At 44.3% G+C, this 26,741-nt stretch overlaps 1 protein-coding gene across 1 annotated transcript in view; it reads left to right on the top strand.

The window, feature by feature from the left end:
- kcnh2b (potassium voltage-gated channel, subfamily H (eag-related), member 2b) overlaps positions 1-26,741 on the top strand; it is a 278,133-nt gene that overhangs the window by 239,799 nt on the left and 11,593 nt on the right. The window contains exons 7-14 of the mRNA XM_085418034.1: positions 7,913-8,092; positions 8,662-8,765; positions 8,961-9,099; positions 11,449-11,603; positions 13,115-13,209; positions 13,735-13,875; positions 15,386-15,585; positions 20,828-21,080. Of these exons, the coding sequence (XP_085274160.1) occupies positions 7,913-8,092; positions 8,662-8,765; positions 8,961-9,099; positions 11,449-11,603; positions 13,115-13,209; positions 13,735-13,875; positions 15,386-15,585; positions 20,828-21,080 (1,267 nt within the window). The remainder of the gene's footprint in view (positions 1-7,912; positions 8,093-8,661; positions 8,766-8,960; positions 9,100-11,448; positions 11,604-13,114; positions 13,210-13,734; positions 13,876-15,385; positions 15,586-20,827; positions 21,081-26,741) is intronic.

Raw genomic sequence — 26,741 nt, 5'->3', positions numbered from 1 at the left:
GATAGCAGAGCTGTACGTTTGAATGTTTTCAGAAATCTCTCAGTCAGAACATGCTATATCATGCTTAGGTGGAAGCTAGCGAGCTAACTTCCTGCTAACTTCTAACTCTGTTAAATGTAATAAATTCTGTTTTCATGGATGCCTGGATGTTAAACTCAATTGTTACACCTGGTAAAGCAGCAACACTGATCATTTTATTAGATGAAAGAATTTAGACAGTTTTTAACTCTCAGTGATGCTGCAGTGATCGTTTGACTTTGGGACCTGTAGGAGATGGAGTTTAGGACCCAGATTCCTCCGCGTGGCTCTTCACTACAGTAGCCGTAATGCTCCGACCATCCATCAAGCGGTGCGGCTTCGCAGCTACCAAGGTCGTACTAAAACATTTTTGACAGATTGTTGATTTTTTTTTTTTTTTTTGTGTCCCGTTTGGATCTTTAGCCATCAGAATTGTTGTCTTAAGGCCAAGAAAGATGCCAAGCGGATTTATTTTACCAAGTGGATCATCATGGCCTTGCCATATTGGTCCATTTGATTGACCTTTATTATAATTATGAATTTATTTTATTTTCAGTTGCTACAAACGGGACAGACATGACTGGGGGATAGGACAGGGAGAGAGAATGAAAGAAAGAGAGGGAGAGAAAGAAAACCAAAGGGGAGAAGAGACGGTGAGAAGGGGGGGAAGAAAGAAAAAACAAACAAACAAAAAAAAATAAAACACCTGGGTCACCTGTATGGAGAAAAAAAACAGAAGAGAAAGCAAACAACAAAGAGCAACATAATAAAAAAAAACGGCACCATCACAATAAACTAGCTAGCAGTAGATAACAGTAGATACTAAATAATAAACGATATTGTGCAGCACGCAAGATAGACAGCGCACAATGTGCTTTGAGGCAGCAGCCAAGAAAGCTGTAGTCCGCGTCTGTGAATACCCGTGTGTACACCTGTGTGCATACCTGTGTGGATCAGCATGTTTGCATTCCAAAGGTTTCTCCATGTAACGATCTGCTAGGGAGTGTGGGGGGGCCACAGCCCCGTCCTCCAGGGTATGAAGCAGGTATGGAGGAGATCAAAACTCCAGACATCCAGAGGTCCCCAGAACACAAGAGACCAAGGAAGACCCACAGAGGGGCAGCCGCGCCACTGTCCCAGTAAGAGCTGAGGAGAGTCCCAGATGAGGGCTCACTCAGCAGCCGCGGAGCAGAAGCCAGGGGGAGTTGCAGTGACGCGCCCGTGAGCTCCGCCGGCAGCCAGCTGTGCCTGAGTGACCGAGCCCCAGGCCGAGAGGCCGGGGGCACCCCACCTCCGAAGTGGCCCGAGCGAGCCCCAGGCTCCAGGCCCCGATAAGCGGCCGCCAAGGAGTGAGCCGGTGTGTACCTGGACGCCCATCCCCGGACACAAAGAACCACCAACGCACCGATGTCTGAGGGAGTCCGCCACTGGCAGGGGAAGTGGTGGTGGGTGGAGATAGGCCTCCAAACCTTGGAGGGCCTGAGATGTCCCCAGAGAGGTGGCGCCTGACACCCAACCTGACATATAGACACAGACATACAGGCACACACAGATACAAACATCCATTCCCACCCTCATGCTCTCATATGCACTTACTCCACACTCAACCAACATGGAGACAGACATAAAGAGACGCTGTACACACGATCACACTCCCCAAGCATACTCTACGAACCGGGTCTAGGTACCCTTGCCCCTGGAGGGGGGAACTGCACCCAGACCCAGGTGGTGTTTCCCTTTTCCCTGCGGTGGGGAGAGGCAGACCGCCCCGACTCCGCAGCAGCAGGGAGGCCCCACACTCCAGACCGCAGTAGGATGGCCAACTCCTCCTCCTAGCCCCCCCGCTCCAGCAGGTCGCAGAGAATGGGGGTGAGAGAAGACTCCAAACCTCCCACCCCCACTAAGGAATTTGGAAATATATGAATCCAGAGATCTGAACCAATCTTGTGATGGTTTGTTAGGGATCATCAAAAATAAGTAATTTATTTTTGGCAAGATCATCATTTTTATAGTGGCGACCCTTCCCATGAGTGATATGGGTAAAGATTTCCATCTAGTCAGATCGCCTTCTACTTTCTTTAGAAATGGGATGTGGTTTAATTTAGTTAAGTCTGAAAGCTTAGGAGAAACATTAATACCTAAATATTTAATATTTCCGGATTGCAGTGGGGCAGAGGAAGAATTATGGAAGGAGCAGTTAATGGGGAGAAGTGTAGATTTTGGCCAGTTAATTGAATAATCTGAAACTCTTGAAAACCAGTTTATTAGAGTAATTACCTCAGAGAGGTTGGTTTGTGTGTTTTGCAGAAAAAGCAACACATCATCCGCATAGAGACTGATTTTATGTTCTATGTTCTTACATTTTATGCCCTTAATTGTTGTAGCCTGTCTAAATGCTGCTGCTAGAGGTTCGATAAAAATTGCAAAAAGTGAAGGGGAGAGTGGGCATCCCTGTCTGGTGCCCCTCAGGAGACAGAAGCTGGAGGATGTCTGGTCAATTGTTCTGATACGAGCTGTTGGGGAATTATATAACATTCTTATCCAGTTTATGAAAGAGTTTCCAAAACCAAATTTGTGTAAAGTTGCGAATAAAAATTTCCAGTTAACTCTATCAAATGCTTTTTCTGCATCTAGAGATAATATTATGGTTTCGATGTTTTTATTGTATGAGTAGTCTATTAAATTAAGTAATCTACGAGTGTTTGTTGAGGAGTGCCTACCTTTTATGAAACCAGTTTGGTCAGGATGAATTAAGAGGGGGGTCATTTTCTCTAATCTCTTTGAGAGAGCTTTGCAGATTATTTTAAGGTCTACATTTAAAAGAGAAATTGGACGATAGCTTGAGGCAAATAAAGGGACTTTGCCTGGTTTTAGCAGGAGACTAATGTTGGCAGAATTCATATTTGGTGGTAGTCTGCCATTTTCCTCGATTTCCTGCAACATGCCGTGGAATACTGGTGCCAAAATTATCCAGAATTCTTTGTAGAATTCTGCAGGGAAGCCGTCTGGACCTGGAGCCTTATTATTGGGCATACTTATCAGGGCTTCCTGGAGTTCACTTGGCGTCAGTGGCGAATCCAGTTCCATTGCTTGACTGTCTAGTAATTTTGGAAGAGTTACGTTGTCAAGGAACAGATCAATTTCATTTTTTGATGGGTTTATTTGTGGTGAGTATAAAGTTTCATAGAAATCCCTAAAAATGTTGTTTATTCTTCCAGGATCATATATTGTGTTCCCCGATAAATCTTTAGCAGCACATATAGTTGTTTTTTCTTTATTTATTTTTAGCTGGTTAGCTAGAAATCGACCTGATTTGTTACTGTGTTCAAAATTCTGCAAGCGAAGTCTTTGTATAAGGAATTGTGTTTTTTTATTACAGTTTTTCTCAGTCGCTTTGGTGCGTTTCTCAGAACACCATTAACATTTGCACAGCAGTTAGTGCATTTCCCAAAACAATTAGTGCAAACTGCAAAACCTAGTGGATAGCCTGCAAAAGCACGTCACATGCACAGAATTGATTATCCATACCTCAAAAGCAAGTATCCATGTCAATGAAACTGTCAGTGCCATCAAAATGAAAAGTCTTGACACCATCTTTATGAACAAGATAGTCAAATGGCATTGTCATGTTTCCACTATGACAGTTTATAATTTCAGTGTTTCCCATTGCAAAAACAATTGGTGACACCTGAAAATGCTGACGACAGCACTATGGCCTACCTGTACAGCCATCTGAAATGTGCAGTAAAGTCACTGTAGATGTTATGGGAGTCTTGGGAGTAACTGAGACACTGAATACGTACGTTTCACATTTCCATTGTGTAGAAGTGTTTGTAATCCTACAGAATTGTGCAAAAGAAAAATATGCTACAGTCACTTGTGCACTGTAGAATACATGTAAACATAAAATCACCCATTTGGTAGAGCTGTGCACTAATGTGAACAATAAACAGCACATGTAACAGTACAGTAAATCATTCTGGCACATCCAGACGTTCCTGTCTGTCTGGCCACATATTTTCATCTACATCACAACAGATGTTATCCCTCGCAATGCAGCGAGGAAAGTATCTCCTGGAGTGGCGAATCCATCCTCTGCAGGACCCTGCTGTGATGTCGTCACATGCTGCATCCATGGCTGCTAGCAGGGCCATTTGCTCATGTGGATTTCATTTGTCTTGAGTACTCTGTCAATTGTTGACATAGAACAGAAGCAGATATTCCGGGAGTGTCATTAAAGTCTAAATATGAAGTCCATTCCTTTTTAAAGTATTTAATAAAGTCTTCATCTTTAAGTAGTGATATATTAAATCTCCAGTTTTTTCTTGGCGTAGTATTATTCTTGTGCATTAGTGTTAAAGATACAGGAGCATGATCGCTGACAGCTATAGGATGAATCTCAGTGTCTGAAATGTCACTCAGCAGTGAGCTGCTGACCAAAAAATAATCCAGACGAGAGTAGGAGTGATGAACATGCGAGAGAAAAGTATATTCCTTACTGGTGGGGTGAAGAGAGCGCCATGCATCGCAAAGACCAAAGTCGTTCATATACTGTTTGATTATATTTGTGGACTGCCAATTACGCTGAGTTCCTGTTGTGTTGAGCCTATCCATGTCTTCATTTAGTCCAAGGTTGAGGTCACCGCCAAGAATGAGTGTGCAATCAAGGTGTTCAGAGAGTGCACTAAAAAATCCGTGGAAGAATGAGGGTTCATCAACATTTGGACCATATATACTAACCATACATAGTTTTTTGTTCAATATTGATAGTTTAATAATTAGAAATCTACCCTCTGGATCTATAACTGTATCGAGTACTGTAAAATTAACATTTTTATGTATTAAAATTGCTACTCCCCGTTGTCTAGAATTATAACCGGCTGCAAACACGTTAGGAAACTCAGGTGTTTTAAGTTCGTTTAAACCTGTGACAGGTCTGTGAGTTTCTTGTAATAAAACAACATCTGCCTGTAGTTTTTTAAGCTGGTTAAATATCTTTAACCTCTTTCCTCTGGTGCCAGCTCCATTTACATTCCATGTGACAAACCTCAGCATGCCCATAATTGTGTGTGTATTTCTAATGATGTACGCTGGGTGTTTCGTTTAGACGGGTGGAGAGAATGTGGAAACATCCCTTGTTTGTAAATAGAAAGAGAGAGAGGGAAAAAAAAAAGGTGTGGTGATTTGATTTTTAAAATCGGAATTCAACCAGAATTCATACATAAGACGCACCGGACTATAAGGCGCGCTGTAGATTTTATGTGCGCCTTATAGAGCGGAAAATATGGCATATGCCAAAACCTTTTTTCCAAACCTAGTGTACAAACGTTTCAAGTCAGTGAGTGAGGGTAAAACCATTAACTTAATTGAAATCGAAAGTTATTTGGAAATCCTGAACTGTAACTCTGTATGAAGGAAACATGAAAGAGGAAGCTGCCTCGAGGCTCCTGAGGACGAGAGAATGTATACAGGAATGAAAAGCCAGAGATTTGAACCAGAGAAGAAAGAAAGGTCCAGGCAGGATGAGCGGTAATAGTTTACAGGACAAATGTGTGAAATGTGACTGGCCTGCTGGGGAAGAAGAAAAGGAAGTGGAAAGGTGGAGCAAGGATTGCTGGATAGTGGACAGGGACAAAAAGATGCAATTAGAAAAGACGAAAGATTTAACAGGTCAGCAGGAGGCCAGGAGGAAACCGGAACACTGAGTGTAGAAGAGTAGTGAAAGCTCAGTGGAGCACTGGGAGAAAACGAAGAGGTGAGAGGAGGTCAAAGAGCAGACTGTACTATTTTATTTATTATTTTGCTTTATTTCTTCACATTTGGTTTGCCTTACTCTTATTTATATGAGAATAATTTTGTTTTTACTTTATTGTTACTGTTTTGTCTGTATACAATGTTTCTACCAGAACAGTTGTCCTGTTGCAGTAATGATGGTTTCCGTTTAAAAGCTCCAACCCACTAGTACGACGTTCTCATGTACTAATGCAGTAATGAATGACTCGCACGTATTCATGGATCGGAACATCCGCATGTTCACAGTATAAACACACACCTGTTAGAACTTATAGGTATTACATTCTGGACAAAAATGACAAATAGTTCATGAAATAGAGGATTCTACGAAACAGCCACACTTCACTGCCTAATAGAGCCAGCTAGAGCAAAATATGTTACACAGCCATGGGAGGCAAACAATGTATAATATATTACCTGTTTCATATCGACTGCAGTGTTTTATTCAAATGCAGAAAAAAACACTGACAATTTAGCGGCAAGCAGTGCTTGCCTTGCTTGCCCAAAAGACAGACATAAATTAAAGTGAAAGCAATGTCTCTCCTGCATTTTGTAATAAACCTCCTCACCTGTTTGCATCTGTACTTTATATCAAAGTCATCTTGTGCCCACAACTTGTCTCTAGAAGAACGCTTGTCTTGTGTGGCTGTAGCTTAATAATCTGAGAGCTCCTTTTTCTGGTGAAGCATGTGCACTGTGGATGAATCTCTAGTCTTGCAAGACTGATGGCAAAATTAGCGCGCTAGACAAACTGCCACCGTCTCTGCTTTCACTCTGTGAGATTAGCTGTGATCTGTGATTTGCGAGGAAACGGAGCTGACCTTTAGCAAGCAGACGAGCTTCAGCGAGTTTTCATTTTAACTGCTTTGTTTTCTTTTACTGACTATTTTGTCCAACATGTGTGTTGTAGAGTAAATGGTGTGCAGTGTGAAAAACCTTTGAATGACTCCTTTAACATGTTAGTAGCAAATTAAGAGCCTGGTTAATGAATCTGAGCGTCAAAAGACATCAGCAACGGATTTACCGTCTTCGGCCTTGGACACTGTGGTGCTTTCCAGTGAATGAGTTGTAGCTAGAGACCTAGCTCTTGCACCAGTGTCGAACCACCACATGAAAAATAGGTCAGTTTATGTTTCCACTCTTATATGTGAATTCAAATCACAAGTGGTCCGAATGGGAGCGATCCAAGCGTAGCAGAAGGACTGGAACACAACAGGAGTTCACAAAGGGCCAGCCTCGCAGGAATAGTGGCCAGTTTTACATCGGGTATGCTTTTTGATCACACTTTGTATTTATATAAAAGTGATGCACGTAAGATCAAAGCATCGGTTGTCAAGCCAACCAACCTAATGCTGATCGTCGCAGGTGTCTGTGTGGCTACACTACACAGCTCCAAAAGTCAGGCCCCTGCTTTCAGCACTGCTGTTCACTGTGTGATTCTATTAGGCAGAGACACAGGCAGGCTGTTTTAATGCCTCTTTATACTGATTCATTCCTGCTCTCTTCCGGGCAGAATGCAGCCCAGACGATTGAATACATTACTGCAAGTAAAGCTACTTAGAAGTGCACCATAACTCCCGAGATTCCATCCTTGGAGTGCTTTTGTGGGAGACAGGGATGAGAGAGGAAAAGGATCTGTGTGTGTTTGGAGTGTTGTGCTTTCACGTGACTCCATGTCACACGCCGCTCGTGTGTCGAAGCATTTGTGTCAGCGCCACGGGGAAATGTGACTGGAATCATAGCTTTGGATTATGTGTGCGTGAGCTTGCTACATGGGTTTCTGTGCACATATCTTTGCATTGCACTATTATAAACGTGTGTAATGGACACAGGCTGCCTGGGAGGGCGGCCTGGAAAGAGTCATGAGAGCCGTTCTCATCATCTTCTGTGGTTTGGCTCTGTTACTGTGTATATGCTCGGGGTGTGTGTACATGTGTGCACGTTTGTTTCTTTACTTTCCTTCTTCTTTCCATACTTTCTCAGCCCTTCACACACATGCACACAAATGCCCTTTCTTCTTCCTCTTGTCTCTTCCCATGTTCTGTGTGTTCAATTATTCAGTGTCTGATCACCCCCTCTCTGTCTTCCTCTCCCGACACAGGTGCTGTCTCTGGGTGCAGATGTGTTGCCGGAGTACAAGCTGCAGGCTCCTCGCATCCACAAGTGGACGGTGTTGCACTACAGCCCCTTCAAGGCGGTGTGGGACTGGCTCATCCTGCTGCTGGTCATCTACACCGCCATCCTGACTCCCTACTCAGCCGCATTCCTCCTCAACGATCACGTGGGTTCTCATCTAAGGACAGAATCATTAAAGTGCACCTTGGTTTTTGTCTTAAAGTGATGTTCACATTAAAGATGACGTTAGCTTTAAATGATAAAGATCAGCGAATGTGCAAATGCTCAGGGTCCAGGCTTCAGACTCCACCAAACAGTTTCACTCGTCTTGCCTGTGTAGCAGCTGTAGCTGTACAGTAGCACAGAGGCTCCACCCACCTGGAGCCAAGGAAAAGTTTGCATAAAGGGAGGCGAAGTTAGCTGAAACAGCTGTCGATGAACTGAGGGGCTGCACAAAGTTCCAGTATGAGATGAATTAGGATTATTTTGCTCTAGTGGCCTGCTCTACAAAAACAAAAACATGGAGTTGGAACAAGTCCCTCTTTAATCAGCCTGCTGCCAGCTGAACTGAGCTCCAAATCACCGAACTTTGTCACTGTTTCATGTTTTGTCTGCATGCATATGTAAATGATCCTTCATCCTAATCCATTTGAAAGATGTGCTGAATGTATTTTTAACTTACAGTACACTATATTAGCCTCTCCTTACTTGTTTTCCTCTCCTCTCTTCTCGTAGGAAGACCTAGGCATGCAGGGTTGCATTTACTCCTGCTCTCCTCTCAATGTGGTGGACCTCATAGTGGACATCATGTTCATTATTGACATCCTCATCAACTTCAGGTCTGAACTGTAGCAGCACTCCTCATTACAGCAACAGTCACAGAAGAGCCTGTAGTCAGATTTGGTGCTGTTAAGTAGAAAAACTGTTTCTCATCTATGCACATTATTCTAAACAGAGCTGGTTGTAAAAGAAGAAAGTGCAATAACAACTATTAGTGTCTGCTGTATTTACATAATGCTCTCTGTTTCTCTCAGGACAACATACGTAAACTCTAATGACGAAGTGGTGAGCCACCCGGTGCGCATAGCTGTCCACTATTTCAAAGGCTGGTTCCTCATCGACATGGTGGCTGCTATTCCCTTTGACCTGCTCATCTACCGCAATGGAGAGGAGGTATGTCACGACGGAGGCGGAGAGATAGCTGCCTGTTTGTACGCTGCAGTGAAGTTATGAGGCAGGGTGGGAGGAAGAGAACGAGACAAGTGGTAGTGAGATGGAGGGGAGGGGGGAATGTAGAAGAGACGAATGGTGCACTGACATCTTGTCTGCCATCTCTTTAATGCAATGAAGTGAAGATAACACGCAGAAAGATTAAAAACAAGGTGGAGGGAGGGGGAACAGGAAATAAGAAGAGAGGGAGAGGTGGATTCGTTTGGCTTCATAATTTAATTGTCTCCGTAGGGAAGTTGATTTGTAGTCAGCCATGAACAAAACATGTCTTAGATCAGCGCAGTGTGCACGAGACCCTAAAACTCATCTGAGCTCATCAAAATGATGTGTTTTTAATGACATCACTGCTTTCACGCTATAGTTACATCGAGCCCCAGCTCCCCCTCTCGCTCATAACTACCCGCTAGGACGACCGGCGCTCAGTTACCAAAGAGCGCGTTGTGTTTGTGCAGAGGTAAAGCTGGAGGATCCAACACACACATTACTGTTCCAGGGTCAGGGGATCACGCTGCGTGACAGACAAAACACACATGAAGCGGTCAGTCTGAGTCCGACCGTCATCGGTGGTGCCGTAGCTACGTGACCTAAATCTCCAAATGTGAACAAAAAGAAATCACCAGGCAACCACAAGGAGGCTTCTATGCTACTTTTCCTCAACCATCAATTTCACACCGAGGCTCAATCCTCGCGGACGGTACCAAACGACTCACGGACCGGTCCATGGCACGGGGGATTTCTTTTAACCAGCTGGTCAAAAACGTCGTACTTCCACTGTAAGAGCAAAGCTGAGAAAAGTTATGCTCACGACTGACTGATCTCTAGTTTGCACTGAACGTTCCAGATGCTTGATTCGCCGTTTAAAGCTGAGCTCTGATTCTTCCTGATTCTGTCTGTCGCTGTATCTCAGAGCCTCTGGTAAAAATCCAGGTCTCACTCACTCGTTGGCAGAAACAGAAAACTTCACACTAATGCAGCACAGCGCTTCTCATGCACAAAGCGAATGATGTGCCACTGTCAGTAACAAAAGGTTTGGTTTACAGCTCTACAGAAACATGCAGTGTGTTTCCGTCTGGCTCAGTGGGTAATTAAGTTCTGTGGTTTAGTGGATGATTGAAGTGATGGTGGTGTTGGTTTGATATTCAAGGAAGTGGGAGGTGGGTGTCTGGAGAAAGAAGTGGGAGTTAAAGGAAGCAGTAAGTGAGTTGTGCTGTAGCCTGCCGAAGTCTCCCTGAGGATACTTCCCACACACCGAGGATATAAAACACTCAGGCTTAAGGTGATCGAATCGCTCCACACAAAAACTCCGCTGGAGGTAACTGTAAATATTGAGCAGCATTTTAAATAACAGAACTAATGAATAACAATTAAAGCAGCCTTCAAGATAAAATGAATGAAGGCGGGACTTCCCAACGTTCATGGGGAAAGCTTCACGTGGGCTCGCTCCACTGATGCTGCCCAGAAGAAGCCACTGAGCCAAGAAAGTGGAGACTTTCCTTAACAGACAACTGTTATTTACTGTTAGCACACACACACACACAGAGGACCAGGCACTCAGCCAGCGCAGTAATCGTCCTGTTATTTATTTGTTGTGTGGACACGAAGGAGCCAGCTGGAGCAGAGAGAAGAGAGGCCCACAGAAATGAATGGAGTCAGGATTTTACCACCTCCTCAACACTGAATCACATCAGGAAAAGACCAGAGTTACATCACCTGTGTGTGTGCGTGTGCGCGCGTGCGTGTGTGCGTGTGTGCGTGCGTGTGTGTGTGTGCGTGTGTGTGTGTGTGTGTGCGTGTGTGCGTGCGTGTGTGCGTGTGTGTGTGTGTGTGTGCGTGTGTGCGTGTGCGTGTGTGTGTGTGCGTGTGTGTGTGTGCGTGCGTGTGTGCGTGTGCGTGTGTGTGTGCGTGTGTGTGTGTGTGTGTGTGTGTGTGCGTGCGTGCGTGTGTGCGTGTGTGCGTGTGTGTGTGTGCGTGCGTGTGTGTGTGTGTGTGCGTGTGTGCGTGTGTGTGTGTGTGTGCGTGTGTGTGTGTGTGTGCGTGTGTGTGTGTGTGTGTGCGTGCGTGCGTGTGTGCGTGTGTGCGTGTGTGTGTGTGCGTGCGCGTGTGTGTGTGTGTGCGTGTGTGCGTGTGTGTGTGTGCGTGCGTGTGTGCGTGTGTGCGTGTGTGCGTGTGTGCGTGTGTGACAGGATGACAGCAGGTGGGAGTGCTGTGAGGAGATATCAGAGCGACTTTGCTTTCTGCCATGTTTAACGATGCCTTATCTCCACTTTCCTCTGTCTCACCCACGCCCATCAGACCACCACTCTGATTGGTCTGCTGAAGACAGCTCGTCTCCTACGGTTGGTTCGTGTAGCCCGAAAACTGGATCGCTACTCAGAGTACGGTGCGGCTGTCCTCTTTCTTCTCATGTGCACCTTCGCCCTCATCGCTCACTGGCTGGCCTGCATCTGGTACAACGCCATAAACTGACGATTCACATTAGATTCAAACTGTGTGTGAGTGCAGAATCCATACAGCAGAGATACTTTTCTCCTCCTATTGATGACCCTGACGCAAAATTCATGCAAAATCTGAAGGAGCGACGGGCTGTGAGTATGGAACTGGTATTCTACGACTGATATAAAAGGCCTTGAAGTCATACAACAAAATATTTCTATTGTAAAAGTGCAGCGATCAAATTAGAGAGCAGCTGAGTAGATGTTTAGACGCGATTACTGATGGTGACGGCTTTTAAAAGCCAACAGAGCCTTTTCTCTGCTCTAACACACCTGCGTCTGCAGGATGCTACTGATTCCTCACATTGCACTGCTTTGATCTTGTTCTGCTTCTCCCCCATCTGCTCCACAGTTCGGTAGCTGTAGTGGGTTTTTGTTTTAGTCATAGCTGTGTCCTCAATGATCTGTCAGAGCTTGTCTTGCATAAAAAAATGCTGGTTGATTGAAAGGTGATGGCAGGAAGGCAACAGCGTGCTGACGAGCTGTGTAGCTGTATAAGATGCTGCTGCACCATCATGCTTCCTCCTCCAGACTAACCAACTGCACACACTTTGGGTGCATTTCTTCAGTTTGGCGTGGAATATAATGTTTGCTGTCACGGAAAATGAAATGAAACTTGCTCCAAGATGATATTTGGAGCGGTTCTATGCCCACGTGGTACGTTCCTGAGCAGATTTCTGTTGTGGATCTTCACTGCAGAGCTGGCTTTCAGTCCACACTTTCTCAGGAAGGAAGACAGTGTTTGCTAAGAGAGTACCTTCTCACTTTCAGCAGCAAACTGGCACCAGTGCAAGTAACAGCTGACTTTTGGATAATTAGCTTTTTCTTTGAATAACTTAAACTACAGTTGTGTGAGACAGAAAGCTTTGACTCTGTCCCATGTGCCTGTGCTGTCCCGTGTTCCCACAGTGAGCCCTCGTGGCTTTTGCCTGTCTGTTCCTGAACTGCGAGTTACTTTCCCCAGTTCTGTGATAATTGCTCAACTTTACATCTATTGCCCCTTCTGTTTGGATCCACACTCTGCACAGCTCATCTTAACTGTGAGGCCTGTGGAGTCTGAGATGCAGCTCGTGTTAACACACATGTGAGTGCTCCGAAACGACCGCAGTTATAAAGGCCGCTGCACTTTCTGATGATCCTTTAATCAGGTGCACCTGGCTCCTAATGAGCCCAAACAGCCGCATCAACCAACAACTCAGCATCTTCCAAAATGATCACTGGCAGCAGAGCAGGTGTCAGATTAGCAGCAACCACTGAGGGAACGTGCACTGCAATTGACTGCAATTGACTGCAATTGACTGCAATTTTGATCAGTTTTTCACATTAGAAGATGAATATTTATCAGTTGTACTCCAACCACAGCAGTCTCATTTTTCATCTCTGCTGTATGAAACTGATACAAACGTAAGGTGATTTTTATGATGCTGTATCGTGACATTTTTGTAATGCTGTTTATTTTTTACCAGGTATGCAATCGGTAGCGTAGAGCGGAACGGTTCGATCGGCTGGCTCCACACTCTGGGCGACCAGTTAGGGAAACACTTCAATGGTTCCATACCAGGTACTAATGATCACGTAATATAATAAACAAACTGGTGGCACATGAGTAATCTCAGTGTAAAATTAGTGCTGTTTCTTAAATTTGTAAACTCTGTAACATATCGCATTATTTCACTAGTTTAGTGTGTAAACACACAGCAGACCCAATGACTGCACAGTACCCCGCTGCAGCTTTGCAGCTCGCAGCCACACGCAGCGACAGCGGTGCGAGCACAGACTTTAAGCCGGCGAGGCGTGATTGCGGATGCCGCTCAGGTGCGTTCACCTCCTTTGCAGCGGCACTGCAGACCACGCCCACCACAGTCTGTTACTGTCACTGTCTTGGAGCAACTGAAACCCTCAGGGATTAATGAAGTATTCTGATGATCTTACCTGTAATGGGAGCTCAGTTCTGTGCAAATGACCGATAATAAGTCAACCCTCCGGTTACATTCTGCTAAATGAATATCATTGAGTATTAGTTTAGGTTATGTCAGCTTCCTGGACACTGTTGAGCTCCAGATGATTTGTAACCTCTCCACACCAGGTTCAGGACCTTCCATCAAAGACAAGTATGTGACAGCGCTGTACTTCACCTTCAGCAGTCTGACCAGCGTGGGATTCGGAAACGTGTCCCCCAACACCAACTCTGAGAAGATCTTCTCCATCTGCGTCATGCTCATCGGATGTAAGTCATGTACAAGCAGCTGTTTAAAGCCTTTAGACCAGAATAAAGGAAAGTTTGCAACAAATATGAACGCCACTAATAAAATGTAGTTCATTGTTATTAATCGGTAACAAACCTACAACAGCAGAAATAGCGTTCATAAGGGCAGTGTGTGTTACAAAGTGTATTTCACCGACCTCAGAGACGGAGAAGCCCTCACCCTGCGTCACTATAGAGAAAGAAGTCTACAGTGCTTCCTGAGTGCTTTAATGAAACCAAACCACAGAATAACAAGCAGAATGAGTCTAGTCTTCATAATTTACTCTTAATAACATTTGAATGTAACTAAATATGCAAACACTTGTATATACAACCCTACTGATTGTGTGTTTCCATGCAACAGCTGCAAATCCTGTTCAGGTTTGTATAACCAAAGTAAAGAAACACTCGTAGCAGTTAAAGAAGGTCACTTTGTTTCTTTTTTATTATTGCGGGCTGCCTTCCTCCTCCACACAGTTTAGCACTTCCTTGGCCTGACAATGACCCGAGACTTGTAAAATGTCCATTGTTTAAGGACAGTCTTCTGCAGGATGTGTGCGATGAAATCACAACGACCACTGCAAAATCTGAAGCCAGAGATGGGTCGCGTTCACTCTGACACACACACATGCAGACATTTGCATACACACTTCTTTACACACAGCGTTTTTCAGTGGTTGATGTAGACAGTGATGGGAGCTGACAGAGGTGGGGAGGTTAGCAGCATCCAATATGACAAACAGAACAAAGCAAAGACTCTCATGAAGGATACGATACAAACTCTCTGTCCTCTGCAGCCAAAGCCCTTTGAGATGAGTCAACTTCCTGCTGCAAGAGCGTGGTCAGGGGTCAAAGGAGGGGGCGGGGCATGTTTTGATTGGTTTTTGTTACTCTGAATACAAAGTCTGCAAATGATCTGAATGTGCTGCAGTCATCCGGCTCAGCGAATGACATTATACATAATGGTAGGTGGAGTAAGACTGGCTATGATTTGTGGGGCGCTCCTGCCAACAGCATCAGAACCGGACCACAGAACAGTTAAACAAGCTGGCATCATGTGGCCAGCCAGCTGTGTGAGGGCTGCACCTGGTACCAGGATGCACTATGGGAAGAAGGCGAGCTGGCAGAGGCTTTGGCAAAGTCTTGCTGGGAAACCCTGGGTTTGGGGGGATGTTTGGTCCTGTCATCCATGTGGATGTTACTTTGGCACCTACCTAACCATTGTTGCACGCCACATACACCCTTTCATGGAAACGGCATTCCCTGATGGCCGTGGCCTCTTTCAGCAGGATAATGCATCCTGTCACGAAGCAAAACTTTTTTAGAACAACAAGAAGAGCGACCCATGGAGGCCCCACCTCACAACTTCCAGGACTTCCAGAGAGCAAAGGAAACCCCGCACATCCAAACGGTCTCATCACTGTATGAACGCTGCTCTAGCTCCATACTGTCTGTTAATGTGTGTGTTTTTTCTCACTGCTCCCATTTCCAGCCCTCATGTACGCCAGTATCTTTGGGAATGTCTCAGCCATCATCCAGCGGCTGTACTCCGGGACGGCCCGCTACCACACCCAGATGCTGAGAGTCAGGGAGTTCATCCGCTTCCACCAGATCCCCAATCCACTCAGGCAGAGGTTGGAGGAGTACTTCCAGCATGCCTGGTCCTACACCAATGGCATCGACATGAACGCTGTGAGTACTGGTCCTCACACACCCAAACCCTGGGAGGGTACACTCTCTCGTGTGTGACTACACACAGCGTTTGAGCCTGCGTTGTACGCTAATGGGACGATTAGAAAGCGTTGTCTCAGCGCGCATGCTTGATACGGTCAGAGAAAATAAGAATGCTGCGTATACGCACGGGACACAAGCAGGGCTGCGAGCAAGCTTTGCAACATTCATGCATTCCTGTCAATTTGTTCACATGCATGAAGCCTAATCTGCACGTGTTCATCACGTCGTGCTGCCAGATGTATTTTACACATATTAAAGCGTGAGAGGAGAGATGTTCATTTTAATGTGTTTTATCAGCAGAGTAGGAGAATGCACTTTGAAACAAGCTGGAGCTTTGACACCCACGGGCACAGTGAGTCACATGCGAACACAAACGCAGCACTTCAAAGGTGCGCTGTGCATGCCCACCTCAGCCTGAACCTGCGAGTGTATTGGTTCACATGTTGCTCTGTCTGTAGCAGTGTCACCGGGGGTTTCTGACCTAAAGTGACACTGGGGGGAAACAGTGGTGCAGCCGTACAGGGACATCTGCGGATGCACGTCACCTGTAATGTTACTTTCTGCATGCTGTGTGTGGTTTAACCAAAAAAACTGTAGACGTTTAAAAGTCGCCTTTGCACTGTCTACAGATTGTAAGCTCATAAGTATATCTGCTCATAACTTCATCCAGCATCTAAATTAATTGTCAAACCTACCAGTCGGAGCCCAACCAGCAGCCCATCGTTGGCTGTGTAGTCGTGGACGAGCACAGAGGAGCTCTGTTTGGGTGCAAGTCCCAGTGCAAACATAACGCTCCATCAGTGCTGTTTCATTTCAGCGTAATGAGTAAGTCAGTGAAGTAGAGAGGAATCAGGTTTGCTCATCACCCTGCTCGGCCCCTTTCTTCTCCCCACGTCGTGTTACTCTCTCGAAGGCCCGGTGAAGTAGGCTGGATTTGAGCTTGTTTACCGTAGTCATTATTATGATTGTGTGGAGCAGACTTTGTCAGCCTGCCTCCACAGTTAATCAGCTGTGACCTCTTTCATTCACGAAGATGGGCGAGAATAACAACGCAGCTCTGATGTGAAGCTGAAAGCTGCAGGAGCGCTGAGATCAAAGTGGGAGGAAGGAGAAAGAAACGAGTCTGTTAACGTTAATCAGGGAGAAGCAGCTCTGTTTTGATGAAGTTGTTTCTTTTGCCGGTGGATAAACAGGTTTAGGGCGCAGTCGTTTTTCACACGGGGCCAGGTAGGTTTGGATAAATGAGATCCTCTTTTAGAAACGACATGTTGCATTTATTTGGTTTGTCTTTGTCTCATATGTAAACCTGCTCTGTTCATTCAACTGTGACAAACATACACGAAGCAAAATCTAAGAAATCAGAAAATAGCAAATGACTAAATCACTGAGCACCTCTCATGTTTTCAGTTTGGCTTCTTTTAGTTTGCTGCTTACATTATGAGAATTATTTGCAGCAAAGTCCATTTTTTATGTGACAGAGAGAATCGTATCCATGTTATTACCCCCTCGCCCTCTGTGGCAAGAGGATATAAATAAATGATAAAGAATAAGTACAAAGATATTCATGACGGCAGACCTGCCCTATGAAATCCTGCTTTAGTATCCTGTGTTCCTACTGTAGGCACAGCTGACACAGCAAGAATATGTTTGTTAATCACAGATGGGACACGATTTTTTACAATACTAATTAAGAAAGTTCCAAAAAAAAGATATGAGGCCTATGAAGCAGTCTTTTTTTGCTGGCTGCTGTTTAAAATCCATCCCTCCATCCACAGGGTGGGAGGGGCTCTTTAACATCCACAGGGTGGGAGGGGCTCTTTAACATCCACAGGGTGGGAGGGGCTCTTTAACATCTAGATCAGATTCTGTAATAAAGCGAGCCCTTCCAACTGTGCAAAGGAGGAAAGAACAGTAATTTACTTATTGTGAAGCTTCAGATCTTTCCTTCCTCAGTCACTCTCTTTATTTGGTGGTACTCTGTTAATGCTCACCTACTGCATGCTCACCAATACTGAAAGAGACTTGCCAGCCACAGTTGTTTGTGTTTGCTCGTGGAGCTTCGACTTCCTTTAGCAAAACTTTTTAAATATTTATCCTCGTTCAATCAAAACTCATTGACTAGACTCTCACATGCCACAGCCACAAATTAAGTGTGGCTCTGCTCTTGTGTCATGAGAGGTAGCCCACTCATTTTTGAATAAACTGTCTGTCACTCCTCCAGCTCGGCCATGCCTCAGCTTCCAAGTTGCAGCCAAACAGTGTTAAATGGCCTCTTAGTTTACACTTTTTTCATGTGAAGGAGAATTTGTAAGGAGTCTGTCATGGTTACGTGGTCAAACAAATATGAATCTCTGTCTCTCTTCCACAGCATGTCTTTTATCCTGTCTTCCTTCTCTCATTCCAACCAATCACAGCAGATGGCCCCGCCCCTCCCTGAGCCTGGTTCTGCTGGAGGTTTCTTCCTGTTAAAAGGGAGTTTTTCCTTCCCACTGTCACCAAAGTGCTGCTCATAGGGGTTCATATGATTGTTGGATTTTTCTCCGTATGTATTATTGTAGGGTCTATCTGACAATATAAAGCGCTGTGAGACGACTGTTGTTGTGATTTGGTGCTGTATAGATAAAACTGAATTGAACTGAAATGACCTCAGGTAAAAATGATCCACAAACAGTGACGTAGTAGCTGTTAGACACAAAATAACACAGATGCTTAGCAACCTTGCTTTTATATAGGACTGTAGCATGAGCCAGTTGGCAGCCGGTTGAATCAAGTGTCCTGCTGCAAACAGACATGTGACAGATCAGTGAGGATTGATTGCAACATGTTGCCAATCTCTTGCAGTTGAGTTGGACTGCAATTGTTTGGATACCCAGGTTGGCAACTGGCTGTAGTTGCCAAAGGATGAGGCAGACAGAATAGAGAAGTGAGTGTTCTCAAAGATCACACCATTGCTCTGCAGTCATAAACACCAGTGCAGCAGTGCTTTGTGCTAAATGCTAACATATCCTAATTTAGCAAGTCTGCAGGCTAACACTTGTTAATTAGCACTAAATAAAAGCTACAGCTGAGCCTGATGGAAACGTTGTAACAGCTACCTGGGTATTGTCATGAATCGCTGTGTGGCAGGCAAGCAGGAGTGGTGGACCCAAAATGCAGAACTCAGACACGGAAGTGAAACTTAAGGCGCAGCTTTGTTGCTGGGAAAAACCTCGTACAAACTAAACTCACCAAAAGAAAACCAAAAGTCAGAACAGAGGAACCAAGGACTGAAACACTAAACTGGAGCAGGAGACCAAACACTAGGAACATAGAAGCAGAACACACAGCTAGTTGAGGGTACAACGCGACACTGACACAGAGAAACACAGGGCTTAAATACACAGATGGCAGTAATCAAGGGATGAGAGACAGGAGGGGAACACACCTGGGAGAAATCACAGCTGACGAGGCAGGGGAAGCGTAAACTGAGCACACTCACATACGACACAGACCTTCACAATAAAACAGGAAACTCAGACACATGGAACCAGACAAGACGTTGAACTAAACAGATTCACAAACAGATGGGGTGACACCATAGACAGAGACACAGACTCAAAGGCAGACCAAATATAACACACAGAACTCAAACAATAATAATCATCATCATCATAAACTAGAAAATGATAACTAAAAGCGCTGGGTCACCGACCCAGGACCATGACAGGTATAAACAGATCACAGCTGCTAATTATTATTATTAATCATAAAAATGATCACAAATGTATCCATGTCATTTTTCAGTGACTCAGTAGGAGCCATATACACGCAGCACCACCCACTTGTTGAATATTAAACATCTGCATGCTTTATAGATGCAAGAGAACTGAAGGTATCGTTTGTGTTGTGTTCCTGATGCTGTAATAGTTTCAGGTTGGTTTCCTCTCCGCACACTGAAACACTGAGTTTAGGCTCCAGGCTGCTGCTCTCTGCCTATTCTCAGGAGGTTAATGCTTATTGAAGGCAGCCTCAGAGAGCAAGTGGAGACGTACCTCCACTGCTGATGCAGATGATGTAATCTGCCTTTGTGTTTATATTCTCTGTTGTGCATAGATAAGGTATTTGGGGTCTTTGAGGACAGAGGCCTTTGTACTCTCTAACTATTGAATAGCCAAAGTTACACTTTTTCCTATATGGGAGTTGTTTTCAGTAAAAAAGAGGCCACAAACGATATCACAACAACAAACAGAGCCTTGAAACAGTTAAGAGGCTAAAGCTCCCTGAAATGTGATAAAAGATAGAAAGAGGTTACAAACAGGGCTGCTTAGCATACCTTTATTGGGAAATAAGAGAGAGTCAGATGAGGATGGGGAGAAATGGGCAGCGGGAGATAAAGAGGGAGCCCAGCGAAGGCTGAAATGAAGAGCGGAGCTTGAAATGGATGAAAGTGAGAGAAATGGTGAGGGAGAAAAGCAGTGTGGGTGTTCTAGGTGCAGTTCAGCTCTGTGAAGTCAGCCAGGGAGCTACAAGAGAAGCCCAGAGTCTGCTGCTCAGAAACAGCCTTCCACGCTTGCAGTGAGCTCATTAAAATTTCACCAATTCTTCATATTAATTACACTCTGTGGGCCTGCTGACTCTGTTCCGATATGCCCGCTGAAATATAGTTTGAAATCATTTGCACTGTAGTTCAAAAACAAGAGGAAAGAAAATCAATGCAGAGGCCCTTCCTCAATCAGTGCTGCTCACGCTCGTCTGATACGTGGAGGTTAAAAGTGGGAGGGATTGAGTTCATGCTGGGATGTCTCTGAGGCTTAGAACCAACTTCTGATAAATGCATAGATAGTTTAGTTTTGTCGTGTTCATTTGTGGAGTGGGTAATAACAGTAAAAGGCTAATGTCCCGTGAGTGTTTCCCACTAGGGATGAAGGTGATAAAGACAGTAAAGGCTCCTCTTTTTATTATTCCTTTCAAGGTTCCATAATCTGTGACATTTATGTGACATTTGCTTTATGTTCTGAACTTGACATATCATTCAGTCGCTGCTAATAGCGTCTATCATAACCTCGTGCTCGTCCTTCCTCCCACCTCTCTTCTTCTCTTGCCTTCTCCTTTCTTCCTCCTTCTACTTTACCTTCCTTTCGCTCTTTATTTTGCATCTTTTTATCGTCTACTTTCATTCACCTCTTCATTTTCCTCGTGTCTCCCTGCTTCTCCTCCCCAGGTGCTGAAAGGTTTCCCTGAGTGTCTCCAGGCTGATATCTGCCTCCATCTTAACCGGACGTTGCTGCAGAACTGCAAGGCTTTTAAAGGCTCCACGAAGGGCTGCCTCAGAGCGCTGGCCATGAAGTTCAAGACTACCCACGCACCCCCGGGTGATACGCTGGTCCACGCTGGCGATGTCCTGACCGCCCTCTACTTCATATCCAGGGGATCCATAGAGATACTGAGAGGAGACGTGGTGGTAGCCATCTTGGGTAATGAATGAGGATATTCATGCTTCACTGACATCTGTAGAGAGAGGCAGCGTGACAACAGCGATAGCACAATGTTTATTATGAGATCAGATCACACTCAAAAAAGCAGTGTTTCACATTTGCACGTGATGCAAGCCTAATTGTACACGTGATTAGGAAACGTGGATACATGGAATATCGAATATCGTCCATTCCAGCAGATCCCAAAGGTGCTCTGTTGGATTGAGATCTGGTGACTGTGGAGGTAATTTACAGCACAGTCACATCTTTGTGACGTGACACGTCACCCTGCTGGAAACAGTCATCAGTAGATGGGCACACTTTGGTGGTCAGCATCAACAGTAAATCAAGCCGACACTACTGCATGACCAGCAGCAGCCTGACCATTGATAGGCAGGACGTTTTCATGTTGTTCATGCCAAAGGGCGTCGCAGCAGAAATCAAGACTCATCAGACCAGGCTTCATTGTCCCAACCTTCAAATGTCCAATTTTGGGGAGCATGTAAAGAGTAAAGTGTGTCTTCAGTTTGCTCTTCTTAGTCGACAGGAGCGACACCCGGTGTGGTCTTCTGCTGCTGTAGCCCTTCTGCCCTCTTCTGCTTCATGTTGTGCTTTCAGAGATGCTCCTCCGACTCACCCAGACGACCTCCAATCGCTGGAAATGTTCTCTTTGTCTGTAAACCCTGGAATAGTGTGGGGAGAAATGGCAGCAGAAATACCGGCCCACCAACAACCATGTTGTCACCAATGTTCCCTCTAAGCTGGCACATCTCTGCACACAGAAAATCTGTGTTGCGCACAAAAAAAATCTAACCTGAATTGAAATTAAAATTAATACTTCAACAATCCTGTTCTGCAGTGTTAGTCAGTGACTGGCTGCTCCTGTATGGGATCAGAACGATGCCGCCTTATCCCACAGTCCAGCCAATGATGCGATTCACATTCGTATATACGAAGCTAATCAACATGGTTGACAGGCTATGACAGCGTCCTTATGTGCCCACACCGGTGTTTTAGCAAAGCGGCTGATGTGGAGTCAAGCCACGTTAATGACAACGTGCACAACCATTGGAGATGTGAGCAGGACAGACAAACAACTGACGGGAAAAGTGTGGACTTTATACCAGTTTTTAAACTGTGTTGATCGGCCACGTAAAACCAGAGTTATGATAAAATATCTGCAATGTTTGTTTTTCTTCCTGAATACTATCGTTGTTTATATTTACTGCGGGAAGAAACGGTAAAAACGGCGTTTTATAAGGAAAACGCTCGAAAGCCTGTGAGCAAAAACAAAACCAAAGAAACCCCACCCTTCGCATTGGTCGAAAAATGTACCATGTCGACCAATCAAAAAATGATATGGCAACATGGCATCTAGTTGTTAAGAGACGGGGGGAAGTTTTAGGAGTGACTGCGTGTTTGAGATGTGAGAGATTTGAGACGTTTAGCACAAATCTTGTGTAGTCAGTGTGTAGTTAGTGTGTAGTCAGTGTGTAGTTAGTGTGTAGTCAGTGTGTAGTCAGCGTGTAGTTAGTGTGTAGTTAGTGTGTAGTTAGTGTGTAGTTAGTGTGTAGTCAGTGTGTAGTTAGTGTGTAGTCAGTGTGTAGTTAGTGTGTAGTTAGTGTGTAGTTAGTGTGTAGTCAGTGTGTAGTTAGTGTGTAGTGAGTGTGTAGTCAGTGTGTAGTGAGTGTGTAGTTAGTGTGTAGTCAGTGTGTAGTTAGTGTGTAGTCAGTGTGTAGTTAGTGTGTAGTGAGTGTGTAGTCAGTGTGTAGTCAGTGTGTAGTTAGTGTGTAGTCAGTGTGTAGTTAGTGTGTAGTGAGTGTGTAGTCAGTGTGTAGTCAGTGTGTAGTCAGTGTGTAGTTAGTGTGTAGTGAGTGTGTAGTCAGTGTGTAGTTAGTGTGTAGTGAGTGTGTAGTCAGTGTGTAGTCAGTGTGTAGTTAGTGTGTAGTCAGTGTGTAGTCAGTGTGTAGTGAGTGTGTAGTCAGTGTGTAGTTAGTGTGTAGTGAGTGTGTAGTGAGTGTGTAGTTAGTGTGTAGTCAGTGTGTAGTTAGTGTGTAGTTAGTGTGTAGTCAGTGTGTAGTTAGTGTGTAGTCAGTGTGTAGTCAGTGTGTAGTGAGTGTGTAGTCAGTGTGTAGTCAGTGTGTAGTTAGTGTGTAGTCAGTGTGTAGTCAATGTGTAGTTAGTGTGTAGTCAGTGTGTAGTTAGTGTGTAGTTAGTGTGTAGTCAGTGTGTAGTTAGTGTGTAGTCAGTGTGTAGTCAATGTGTAGTTAGTGTGTAGTCAGTGTGTAGTCAGTGTGTAGTGAGTGTGTAGTCAGTGTGTAGTCAGTGTGTAGTTAGTGTGTAGTCAGTGTGTAGTCAGTGTGTAGTTAGTGTGTAGTCAGTGTGTAGTCAGTGTGTAGTCAGTGTGTAGTTAGTGTGTAGTCAGTGTGTAGTCAGTGTGTAGTCAGTGTGTAGTTAGTGTGTAGTTAGTGTGTAGTCAGTGTGTAGTTAGTGTGTAGTCAGTGTGTAGTCAATGTGTAGTTAGTGTGTAGTCAGTGTGTAGTTAGTGTGTAGTCAGTGTGTAGTCAGTGTGTAGTTAGTGTGTAGTTAGTGTGTAGTCAGTGTGTAGTTAGTGTATTCAGTGTGTAGTTAGTGTGTAGTCAGTGTGTAGTCAGTGTGTAGTCAGTGTGTAGTTAGTGTGTAGTTAGTGTGTAGTCAGTGTGTAGTCAGTGTATTCAGTGTGTAGTTAGTGTGTAGTTAGTGTGTAGTTAGTGTGTAGTCAGTGTGTAGTCAGTGTGTAGTCAGTGTATTCAGTGTGTAGTCAGTGTGTAGTCAGTGTGTAGTCAGTGTGTAGTTAGTGTGTAGTCAGTGTGTAGTCAGTGTGTAGTCAGTGTGTAGTTAGTGTGTAGTCAGTGTGTAGTCAGTGTGTAGTCAGTGTATTCAGTGTGTAGTTAGTGTGTAGTTAGTGTGTAGTTAGTGTGTAGTCAGTGTGTAGTCAGTGTGTAGTTAGTGTGTAGTCAGTGTGTAGTCAGTGTGTAGTTAGTGTGTAGTCAGTGTGTAGTCAGTGTGTAGTCAGTGTATTCAGTGTGTAGTTAGTGTGTAGTTAGTGTGTAGTTAGTGTGTAGTCAGTGTGTAGTTAGTGTGTAGTCAGTGTGTAGTCAGTGTGTAGTTAGTGTGTAGTCAGTGTGTAGTTAGTGTGTAGTCAGTGTGTAGTCAGTGTGTAGTTAGTGTGTAGTCAGTGTGTAGTCAGTGTGTAGTTAGTGTGTAGTCAGTGTGTAGTTAGTGTGTAGTCAGTGTGTAGTCAGTGTGTAGTTAGTGTGTAGTTAGTGTGTAGTCAGTGTGTAGTTAGTGTGTAGTCAGTGTGTAGTCAGTGTGTAGTCAGTGTGTAGTTAGTGTGTAGTCAGTGTGTAGTCAGTGTGTAGTTAGTGTGTAGTTAGTGTGTAGTCAGTGTGTAGTTAGTGTGTAGTCAGTGTGTAGTTAGTGTGTAGTCAGTGTGTAGTCAGTGTGTAGTTAGTGTGTAGTCAGTGTGTAGTCAGTGTGTAGTTAGTGTGTAGTCAGTGTGTAGTCAGTGTGTAGTCAGTGTGTAGTTAGTGTGTAGTTAGTGTGTAGTCAGTGTGTAGTTAGTGTGTAGTCAGTGTGTAGTCAGTGTGTAGTTAGTGTGTAGTTAGTGTGTAGTCAGTGTGTAGTTAGTGTGTAGTCAGTGTGTAGTCAGTGTGTAGTCAGTGTGTAGTTAGTGTGTAGTTAGTGTGTAGTCAGTGTGTAGTTAGTGTGTAGTCAGTGTGTAGTTAGTGTGTAGTTAGTGTGTAGTCAGTGTGTAGTTAGTGTGTAGTCAGTGTGTAGTTAGTGTGTAGTTAGTGTGTAGTCAGTGTGTAGTTAGTGTGTAGTCAGTGTGTAGTCAGTGTGTAGTTAGTGTGTAGTCAGTGTGTAGTCAGTGTGTAGTTAGTGTGTAGTTAGTGTGTAGTTAGTGTGTAGTTAGTGTGTAGTCAGTGTGTAGTTAGTGTGTAGTCAGTGTGTAGTCAGTGTGTAGTTAGTGTGTAGTTAGTGTGTAGTCAGTGTGTAGTTAGTGTGTAGTCAGTGTGTAGTCAGTGTGTAGTCAGTGTGTAGTTAGTGTGTAGTTAGTGTGTAGTCAGTGTGTAGTTAGTGTGTAGTCAGTGTGTAGTCAGTGTGTAGTCAGTGTGTAGTTAGTGTGTAGTCAGTGTGTAGTTAGTGTGTAGTCAGTGTGTAGTCAGTGTGTAGTTAGTGTGTAGTTAGTGTGTAGTCAGTGTGTAGTCAGTGTGTAGTCAGTGTGTAGTTAGTGTGTAGTCAGTGTGTAGTCAGTGTGTAGTCAGTGTGTAGTTAGTGTGTAGTCAGTGTGTAGTTAGTGTGTAGTTAGTGTGTAGTCAGTGTGTAGTCAGTGTGTAGTCAGTGTGTAGTCAGTGTGTAGTTAGTGTGTAGTCAGTGTGTAGTCAGTGTGTAGTCAGTGTGTAGTTAGTGTGTAGTCAGTGTGTAGTCAGTGTGTAGTTAGTGTTTAGTTAGTGTGTAGTCAGTGTGTAGTCAGTGTGTAGTTAGTGTGTAGTTAGTGTGTAGTCAGTGTGTAGTTAGTGTGTAGTCAGTGTGTAGTCAGTGTGTAGTTAGTGTTTAGTTAGTGTGTAGTCAGTGTGTAGTCAGTGTGTAGTCAGTGTGTAGTTAGTGTGTAGTCAGTGTGTAGTCAGTGTGTAGTTAGTGTGTAGTCAGTGTGTAGTCAGTGTGTAGTTAGTGTTTAGTTAGTGTGTAGTCAGTGTGTAGTCAGTGTGTAGTCAGTGTGTAGTTAGTGTGTAGTTAGTGTGTAGTTAGTGTGTAGTCAGTGTGTAGTCAGTGTGTAGTTAGTGTGTAGTCAGTGTGTAGTTAGTGTGTAGTTAGTGTGTAGTCAGTGTGTAGTTAGTGTGTAGTCAGTGTGTAGTGTAGTCAGTAGTGTTGTTGTGTGTCAGAACAATGAGGCGCCTGCTGAGTGTTACAGGTGTTACAGCAGTGACACATCTGCTGTTGTCAGGCCTGCAGGTATCAGGCTGTTGTTCTCCTTCATCTCATAGTGGACAGAAATTATTTTTGGAGCGACACAAATAATTTGTGTGGCATCAGATTTGATGCAGAACAGCTGATTGTTCTGTAAATAGTTTGAAATGTTTGTTTAAAAAACACCTTGGCTGCATTTAAAAAAAATAGCTGCAAAAAACTTTGTTGTTTGCAAAACTCAGTTACTTTTCTGAAGAAGTAACTATATAATTAATTGCCCAACATTGGTCATTATTTACTGTATTTTGCAGACAGAGTTACAGACTCTCTCCCAGACCACAGACTCACAATACAAGTCAGAGCAAAAAACAGAAAGTTGTGTTTTCAAAATTGGAGTTCAAGTTATTTTTACTGCCAATAGTGTTAACATGCTACAGGTCAATGACTAGTCTAACATAAATGCTGTAATTTGATTATTTTAATAAACATGTAACTTGGATGATTGGATGCTGGTGTGACCACAGTGCACACGTCTGCTGTTGCTCACAGTGGTCCAAGGGACGCTCAGGGAGTTTGTGTGTTCGCTCAGACACATGAAACATTAGAGGGAACGTTGGTTGTCACGTGCTGATGCTCGGTTAAAACCTCAGCAAGTCGTCTTGATCACTGCTACCATGTGACTGTCAGATTAGATGTTTACGTTAATGAGCA

Source organism: Rhamphochromis longiceps, linkage group LG9 (genome assembly GCF_057381845.1).
Source record: "Rhamphochromis longiceps isolate RC_006_pf linkage group LG9, R_longiceps_female_GT1.1, whole genome shotgun sequence".
NCBI lineage: Eukaryota > Metazoa > Chordata > Actinopteri > Cichliformes > Cichlidae > Rhamphochromis > Rhamphochromis longiceps.
This window is presented reverse-complemented; position numbering and strand designations above follow the sequence as displayed.